The following is a 9,703-nucleotide window of genomic DNA, read 5'->3' as shown; positions in this document are numbered from 1 at the left end:
CTTAAAAGGATGGATACTGGGGATCTGTACCCCATCACCTATATAGAAAATAGCACTTACACATAGGGTGCCTCCAAAGTTAATCCAAATTCAGAAACATTATCTATGAGTTAGCCATAAAGTTCAACCCAAACCCACACAGCTAACCCAGGGCAAATGCCTTTTAAAGTGACATGACCCTGAACATACAGTATTTACATACAGGAGTAAAGCACCACATTAATCATGCGTAAATACTGTATATAATGTAAGACAAAACATATAATTAACTTTTATACATACATGACTTCCAGTAAATTCCTAAAAGATGGAAGTTTTCTGTCTGGTTGCTTTATTTTTCTCCCATTTGATATCCTCAAGCCTGCTCTTTGATTTGTCTACCCTCTTCCACATGCATCATAAACACACAATAGGAAAGACAGTGTCCATACATCATCTAAATTCTAAAGTCAAGTGTTTAATATGCAATTCAAGGAGACTCTACCAACATCATCATCATCATCATCATCATCACCACCACCATCATCATCATCACCATCATCCTACTAGTGGCTAACATTCACTGGCTTCTTTCCAGGTGCCAAGCACTGTGTTAATTGCTTTGCATACACTATTGTCAATCAGTTAATAATTGTTAGCCTCACAATGCAAGGAGGTTAGTTACCAGAAATACAAAGAGTTTCTGTTATGAAACACGTGTATTATGGTTGCTAGGCAAATGGAAAATGTGATAAAAATTCTAAAATGCTAAGAGAATGTTTATAGTCGTGGGTCTTCATGCTTGGAGATGCTGTGGTTGGTTTGCTTTATGTTCTGGGGAAATGGTATCTCAATAAATCCTGTCTAGATTATTTTCATGGTGCAGGTGAGTGGGAAAGGCTGCTGCCTGCAGAAATCTTTTTGGAGAAACCTGAGGACAAATCTTGCCTTTTAATTCTCTGGTTGAGGGAACTGTTGGTTTTGAGTTGAGTCTCTGCCAGGCAGCGGCCTCGCTGTGCTGGGATAATTTGGATGCAGCATCAAATAAAGCAATCAAAAAGAAAATTCCTCTGAAACTCTCACTGGTATTTAATATTTTATTCATTCCCATGTTATTGTGCTTTGCCTGCGGTAAAACAGCCTCAGAACAGCCTCCTAGGAGTGAGGCATTAGGAGGCTGACAAGCGTCTTCTCATGAATTGCTACTACAATACAATGGCATTTTGTTTGCTGTTTTGTTTCCTTGTCTTCTAACATTCTTTCTGACTTTCAAGGAAAAAAAAGAAAAAGAAACCCTCCTATGAATGGCAAAGAAAAGGAAAGAAAAGTTTCTTTTAAACTTTCAACCTTTTTCATTTTGTACTGGGGAGCATGTAAACATTTTTTTTCTCATGGTATATATGTGGTAGTCTCTTCTCTTTTTTGTGCTTTAAATGGCCTTTTTTTTTTTTCTTTTAAACCACATAGCATTGCCTTTCCATTATTGATTCAGAAAATTGGCAGGGGAAAAAAATCAACCGTGTACACATATTAAGACAGGGAAGTCAGAGGAAGATGGATCAAACCATCCATCTATCCATGCGGCCATTTATCTATCAATCCATCTCGCTACCTACCCGCCTCTATTAAAATAAATAGCAGGCACCGTACACATTGCTGGTTGGCTGAAGTTGTGATTTGGACAAAAGGTCTGTTTGGGAAAAGGATGCTGAAGCTCTAATTCTATTTGTGCCGGTTGAAAATCAGGAGGGGTTTTTCTACACTTCACTTTTATTAGATTATTTCTTATAGATGGTTTCTTTTTTCCTCCCAGACGCGTGGTGGAGGCTGCTGAAGCAGTTGGTCTATAGTTGGAATAATTAAATTAACCATTTGGTACAACTTTTAGGGGAGAGCTCGCGTGTAGAAAGCACAACGCGAACAAAACAGGGCGCTGGGGCTGGGGCTCTGGCCTGGCCCAGCCCCGCACGCCTTTCATCTTCGGAGCAGAAGCAGGACCCCGGGCCACAAAAGACCGACAGAGAGGACGATGGGCCAGGGATGGTGGGGGGGGGTTGGGGGGGTGGGGGGGGTGGGGAGAGGGACGGTGACACTGAACAAAATAAACCTACAAGGCCTACAAAGGAGAAAATGAAGTCAAGCGCATTTGTTCACCCGACCGTGCGGTCCCGGCGCTGAAAGGTCTCCTCTTACAAAGAGGCGCACAGCACCCCGAGCGGGCCGTGCCGGGCACCAGGGGGCGCCTGGAGAGAGGCGGGGGCCCGGCCGCCGCACCTGGGAGAGGGCTGGCGCGTCGGGTCGGAGGAGGCGGGGAGCCGAGGCTGTTGGTGAGCCCTGGACCGCAGGGCAGGGAGACAGGGAACCCCAGGGGGCGGGGGTGCGGAGGGGTCGCAGGGAGCGCGAGGCCGTGCCCAGCACTGGCCTCGGCTGGTCCTGCCCTTCGCCCGTCCTCGCGGGTACCCGCACGCCGGGGGGCCTCGCACTTCCCTGGTCCTCGGCCCTTGGCGGAGTTCTCGCCTCGCTCCCTTAGCTTCTCCTGGTGTCACCCTCAGACGCCTCTTCAACACCCAGCTCCCCCTAGCTGCACATCGCACTCCCCACTCCAACACCCCCTGCGCACAGGAACTGCCTCCATGCACCGGCTAAATCCCAAAGTTTTACATCTTCACCTAAGAGCCATCCTCAAAAGCTGCCGAAATAAACCCTGCTGCTCCCAGCTCCCCGCACACTCCAGATCCGCAGCCTGCCTCCGCCCCAATCGCTATTGGGCCTGGGGACTGTCTGCAAATTAGGACCCAAGATAGACTTGCCCTGCACTGGGGTCGGGCGTAGGGCCGGGGCCCGGGCGCAGACTAGAGGCGCCGGGCCAGGATGGAGCTTCCTGGGCAGAGCGCGCGCCCTCTATACCCGGCAGAGACACAAACCCGGGTGCACCGAGGCGCGGGCGCCAAGAGCGGTGTGATCCCGGTTATTGCCAAGTACGGGCCTTGAAATCCAAATGCATCCCCTCCGGGACTCCCCATGTCTCTCTCTTCTGCAGAGAAACGCGCTTAGACCTCACATGAGCAGTGGAGAAGCGGGCTAGTGGGGTGCCAGCCTGGCCGGTGCTCCCCGCATCCACATCCCCCGAGTGCGGGCCTGGGGCGGCGGGGTCGCGTTCGGAAAAACCAGGAAGCACCCCTCAGAAGTCCGAAGGATTCGAGAAACTTGGACAATCCCATCCTTGTGCTTGACAACCCCCCCCCCCCCGCCCCTTCAGGGAGGATAAGTGAGGGTGGGGAAATTCCATGTGTAGCGTCCAAAGGGGCACAGCCACCTCCCGGTCCAAATGCAGATTCATATTCATGAGAGCGGAATAAATAAAGACAAATCCCTGCTGTAATAACACTTGCATTCGCATCCGTCTTTGCTGGCCTTTAGGTTTAGGGGACTGAAGACAGATGTTTGCATCTCTTTTCTCCTCTTGTCTGGTGACCATAAAGAAAAACCATTTAGAGCGTTGCAATTTGTTTCCCGCCGCAGTAAAACCTTGTACACATTTATTTTCATTTCACCCCGGTGCACAAAAAAGTGCACACTGGTCACCAAGGGCCCTTCTTTATCAAATACGCATTGTACAACATACAACTGCAATAAAACTATCAGCCCTCCCCATAAAACTATCACCAGGCTCCTCGGCAGGTCGGGCTGCCTGCACTCCCGATGTTGGCGCTTCCTCACGTTTCGAGGACGCGCAGTCACCTGAAACCAGCCTGAAACTTACCCAGCCGAGAAGCACAAGGCTGGGGGGCCGCTGTCCCTGTTTAATCCATTACGGCGTCCGCTGCAGTTCAGTGCGCAATAAAACACGGTGGCAGTGGAGAGCGGGCGCCCATCCACTCCCCGGCACTAGCATCGAATTAAACCACTTAGTTTGGCGAACACTGAACGCCTAAATGCCCCTATAAAGACTTTATGAGTTTGTTACTTTAATTACTGACTTGTTACAGAGCACATAAAGGGGGTAATGAATGCAATAAAACTAATTATCTACACATTTAATTCATATAAAATATCCAGGGTTTGTTTACACCACACGGCGATTCAACTAAGCATTCCCCCTCTTGTCCACCGAGAGGAAGGATTTAATGAAATAGTTTCCCTTATTCTGCTAGAGCCTAACGAACCAAATGAAAATTACCCTCCGCTTAAATCATGCGGCCACCGAGGTCCACAAATCACGGCTCGCTGCTTTGTCTGTGCCTCGCTGCCAGCACCCAAGAGCCTGAGGAGTCGGACAGGAAAAGTGCACGACCTGGGGCCTTGGCATTTAAATAGCAAGGATTTCGCTCACTGCAGTCAGCAAACTTGAAAGGGCAAACAGACAGCAGTCCTCTTTTCGAAGCCCCAGGTCTGTGGGGGATTGCGGGCATCTGAAAAAGTGGAGGCGAAAAAGGAGAGGAAGAGCGCCAGAGAGGAATGGAAGAGGAGACACTTTTGGGGACACTTCATGCCCCCTTGCCAGTTACAGCGTAATTAAAACGAACAACCGCACAGAACTTGCAAACCACAAAATGCAAACCTCACGCTAATGCAGACAGACAGAACTGAGCGCCAAGAAGTCATCAGTTGAGAATCCAGATGTTTTACATTCAAGAGCTTTACTCAGATGTTCTTTTGTTTTTTAAGCGGCTGTGTAAGCTGAGTCTCTAGAAAAGCACATTAAGCCGCGACAAGAAATGCAATTTATGAGATGCTCTTTTTCCTACCCGCTCTACCAGGTGTATTTTAAAGAAATCCGCTTATCGTTCACATAAACCCCCTTGGCCCACTTACTCCATGTTACAGGGCGCCTGAGTCTTGCCAATGTCCCAGTCCTTTATAACATTTCATGCACTTCGGGGGGTAGGCTTGTTGTTAAATTGAGCGTGTAACGCTCTTACAAAACAGGTTTTCTATGACATCAAGGTTTCTTCTCTCTAACGGATGGAAAAAAAAAAAAAAGACAGAGGAGGACGAAGAAGGGAGAGAACACACACACTATCTCAATTTATGCCTAAGGTATATGATCAGTTAAAAAGGCTTAAAAGCTCGGGGAAATTGGATCAGGGAGAATCGTCACCCAACTTTCATTATTTCCAAGTAGTGTGATTGAATTAAAGGGCAGGGAGCTGGTTAGAAGGGAGGATCAGGGGCTCAGTGCGTAATGGTGTGGTATTAAATTCTAATTAGAGATGCAGGAATCAATGATAGGGAGGTTGGACAGCTCAGTTCCCCAGTGCCAGCCCAATAGACGGATGAGTTATTGTCATGTAAAAAGCGCCAGCAATAAGACCAACCGCTTTGCTATTGTCCAAGTGGAAAGAGCCAAGTTTATTATGAGGACTATATGCTCTAGAGACCTCAGACAAGGCATCTCATAGGAGGCTTTTTCATAAAACTAGGCTCTGCTGGTAGTAAGGAGGCCAGTTTGGAGGCAGGCGTTGAGCTGCGCACATCTCCCCACTCCAGCCACCTTCTCCATACCCATCTTTTATTTCATTTTTCCACTTGGCTGAGCCATCCAGAGCCTTTTCAATGTATAAAATGGAATATTCTTACCTCAATTCCTCTGCCTACGAGTCCTGTATGGCTGGGATGGACACCTCGAGCCTGGCTTCAGCCTATGCTGACTTCAGTTCCTGCAGCCAGGCCAGTGGCTTCCAGTATAACCCGATAAGGACCACTTTTGGGGCCACGTCCGGCTGCCCGTCCCTCACGCCGGGATCCTGCAGCCTCGGCACCCTCAGGGACCACCAGAGCAGTCCGTACGCCGCAGGTAAGGACCGCCAGCTTTCTCAGCGGAGGAAGCCGCCTTTCCGCTCGTATATAGGAAGCCTTGATTGCATTTGAAAATGGAAATGTGTTTAGTATTTACCAAACGAAATTTGCTTACACAAATGAAAGAATTTATCACGTTAGAAGCGATTGCAGGGAGGGGTAATTCACTTACAGGGTTACACTATCCTAGTCACACCCGAACCGCCAACAAAATTATCTTAAGCTGCCAAAATGATAGGCATAATTTATTTACTTTGCGATGAGACGTAAAGCTTAGAAAATAATTAAATAACAAAGAGTAAAGCTCATTACTGGCAGTGTCTCTTTTTTTAAGGACCGACAGCGGCTCACACCTCTTTGGCTGGTCATTTTTACTATTATTTCTTTAATTTATTATTTTTTTTGCAGCGCTTTCCCCCAACTTTTGGGCCAGGTCAACTTCTGAGAATTGAAAAGTTCCAACAGCGGGAGTGTTTGGTAACTTCTTCCCCGGCTCCCTGATATTCCGACTGATGTTTTCGGACTTTTTTCCTCTCTGATTTTTCCTTATCAAAGCATTATCCCGAGTCCCGGCCCTCAGCGTCTCCAATGCGCTATTTCAACCCACCCGAAGCCGCTTGTGCCTGGAGGGACCCCTCCAAAGCCAGAAGTTTGCGCCCCTGTTTCCGTATATAACCAATTTGCTGCGCTTTTCTCGGCAGCTCCTCTCGGCCGCGCCGGTGTCGGTGGCTGCTCCAGTGCCACCTGACCTCGGAGTCCCCACATTCTAGCTCCGCGGCCTGCGCGCTCCAGACCATTTTGCTCACACTCTGTCCCCTCTGTTGTCCCCCAGTTCCTTACAAACTCTTCACTGACCACGGCGGCCTCAACGAGAAGCGCAAGCAGCGGCGCATCCGCACCACTTTCACGAGCGCGCAGCTCAAAGAGCTGGAGAGGGTCTTCGCGGAGACGCACTACCCCGACATCTACACCCGGGAGGAGCTGGCTCTGAAGATCGACCTCACCGAGGCGCGAGTCCAGGTACGCGCGCCGGGAAACAGACCGGCTTCGCCGCACCGGGTGCGGCAGAGGTGCTGTGGGGGCCAGGGAGGGAGCGGCTGATGCTACCGAAGGTTTGAAATCCCAGGGCCTCTCTTGAGAAGGGCCTGAGGCCCAGGGCTGAACAGAGAGGCCAAGTTCGATGTGGCTGCGCGCGCCGTTGGCTATATAGTCACAGCTACAAAGTGTTTCCCACACCAGCTAGCGCTGCAGAGGCATTCGGGGGCCTTGGGACGTGAATGAGCCAGGCATTTCGGGGACAGGAAGTGTCCTGTGGGAGGAGTGCAGACTTTGCCCCCGTGTTATAAGTATCTTTTGCCAAATGTCTCCTAACTCAAGCGCTTTTAACTTGGAGCCATGGCATATGGGTGCATTTTCCCGGGAACGATGACTTGCGTCAGATTCGCAAAGGGACTGTAACTCTATGAAGGTCGAGAACCGCGGCTTACTGTAATCTTTTAGGGACACAGGTGCGCTCACGAATAAGTCACGGCGCCTCTCCAGGCGAACTCCCCAGTGGAGGGGCGGTGCGCACCATCGCACTTTTCTCCAGGTCCAAAGGCCAGGATGGGCAGCAGGCACCAAACCCAAAGACCCCCTCCTCCTACCAATTAGAGTTTAACTTTAGACCTGAGGCCTGGGGACGACAGCGAGTTTGGGGTCGCTCAAGAAGCACGCCGAGCAAACACCCGCCAAAATAAGGGCTTCCATTTTAGGGACTTTCTGGGACCTGCGGCCTTTTTCCCTCTCCTGCAAGCTCCATTTCCTGGCATGCTCAGATCACCCTGAGAAAGTTTCTCCGAAGATGCACCAGCCACAAAGCGGGGCAGACTTGGTGGGCTGGGGGTAGACTCGGTGGGCTGAGAGTAGACTTGGTGGGCTGGGTGCGCGCGGGGGTACCCGCGGCGTGTGGAGTTTAAAACAAGCTGAAATGGGAACGTGGGCCGTCCTACTCCGCGCTTTTCTTTCCGGTTTCCTTCTTTCTTCCCCTGCTTCACCGCCTCTCCGTTCCTCTCGGGCCAGGTGTGGTTCCAGAACCGCCGCGCCAAGTTCCGCAAGCAGGAGCGCGCGGCAGCGGCCGCAGCGGCCGCGGCCAAGAACGGCTCTTCGGGAAAGAAGTCTGACTCCTCCCGGGACGACGAGAGCAAAGAGGCCAAGAGCACCGACCCGGACAGCACTGGGGGCCCGGGCCCCAACCCCAACCCCACTCCCAGCTGCGGGGCGAGCGGCGGCGGCGGCGGCGGGCCCAGCCCGGCAGGAGCCCCGGGGGCCGCGGGGCCCGGGGGTCCGGGGGGCGAACCCGGCAAGGGCGGCGCAGCGGCGGCGGCGGCGGCGGCGGCAGCGGCGGCGGCGGCGGCGGCGGCGGCGGCGGCTGGAGGCCTGGCGGCGGCCGGGGGCCCCGGACAAGGCTGGGCTCCCGGCCCCGGCCCCATCACCTCCATCCCGGATTCGCTCGGGGGCCCCTTCGCCAGCGTCCTATCTTCGCTCCAAAGACCCAACGGTGCCAAAGCCGCCTTAGTGAAGAGCAGTATGTTCTGATCTGGGATCCGGCGGCGGCGGCGGCGGCGCCAGGGGGCGAGCCGGGGCGGGCGGGCGAGGGGGCGAGCGGGTAGGCCCAAGGCTATTGTCGTCGCTGCTGCCGTGGCTTTTTCGTTGAGAGCCTAAAGTAATCGCGATAAGAATAAAGAGAAAATGGCGTCGCCCCCATTTCAACCCCACTCCTACCCCCATCCTGAACCCCGAAACAAAACAAAACAAAAAACTTCCCTGGCTTCGCACCTGCCTCAGGGCCGCGCAGACGGGCCAGGGCTCAGCCTGCTGGCTGGGCGCAGCGCGGCCTGGACTCGGGGCCACTCTCAGGGGGCTGTGTCTGCGTGTCGGTGTATGTCTGTCTCGGGGAATGTGTCTGTGGCCCGAGCAGGTGACAGGGAGAGATGGGCAGGCGGCACAACCGACTCAGTGACTTGCTTAGAAAATGAGAAAAACAAAAATACCCCAAAATTAAAAAAAAAAAATAGGAAGGCAGTAACCATTAAGAAAACTCGAAAAGGTTTTAAAATCCAAAAAAAAAAAAAAAAGAGGGAAAAGGGGGAGGCTGCAGTTGGCACTGTCTGAGGGCTCTGTCTTGTGAACCCCTAAATTCGCGCCCTCCTGACAGCACAGACTCCCTTGAGGCTCCTCCACAAGGGAGAGTAGGGGCGCCTTCCAGCCCCTTTTCCTTTAGTGTCCTCGGGTTCGGGCCGCTGCGGCGACGACTCGTGCAGACTGTCCCCGCGGCCAAGGTGACTTCCTAGCGCCCGCTTGCCTGTCCCACCTCGCCGAACGCCATTCTGCCATTAGCGCATCCGAACCCCACACGGTTGCACTCCCAACCCCGAATCTTTGCAGCCTCTCGGCCCTCAAAGATGTCCTATACATGAGATGCCTTTTCATCCGCAAACTCTGCAAACTGTCTCATATTTCGCAACTCTTCCCCTTTTTTCTCTCCCGCCACCCCCACCGGCATTTTCTTCTTCCACCAGCTTTTACTGAACTTTTTGGCACTGCTTTGGATTGGAGTCGATTGCAGTCCACGCAACTGGCTGCAGAGAAATCTACTGAGCAAGGGAAAGGCGGGCACACGCAAGTTTGCAGAAGTGTCTCAGTTTGCATTTCTGTTTGATCCGAAATGGACTCACATCCTTGAATGGTGGATGGACTGTATAGATGATTCCATTCTTCGCGCAGTTTAGACATCTCTGTTGGGATTTGGGTTTTTTTTTTGTTTTTTATTTTAAAAGGCACAAACTATAGATATTAGTTGAATGTTGAGGCTTTAACTTTTTCGGTGTCTTTCTACAACTGTGTTCTGTGACTCAATTGTATCGTGTTAATATCAGTACAGACC

General features: G+C 51.7%; 1 protein-coding gene across 1 annotated transcript; it reads left to right on the top strand.

The window, feature by feature from the left end:
• Positions 1-5,535: 5,535 nt before the first annotated feature.
• Positions 5,536-8,355, top strand: PHOX2B (paired like homeobox 2B). Its single transcript, XM_087434685.1, has 3 exons — positions 5,536-5,776; positions 6,611-6,798; positions 7,840-8,355. Exons 1-3 carry the CDS (start codon positions 5,536-5,538, stop codon positions 8,353-8,355), a joined length of 945 nt encoding a protein of 314 aa, XP_087290811.1.
• The last annotated feature ends 1,348 nt before the right edge of the window (positions 8,356-9,703 follow it).

This window comes from Ceratotherium simum, chromosome 8 (genome assembly GCF_057802395.1).
Source record: "Ceratotherium simum simum isolate JZ-2026a chromosome 8, ASM5780239v1, whole genome shotgun sequence".
NCBI classification, from domain to species: Eukaryota; Metazoa; Chordata; class Mammalia; order Perissodactyla; family Rhinocerotidae; genus Ceratotherium; species Ceratotherium simum.
This window is presented reverse-complemented; position numbering and strand designations above follow the sequence as displayed.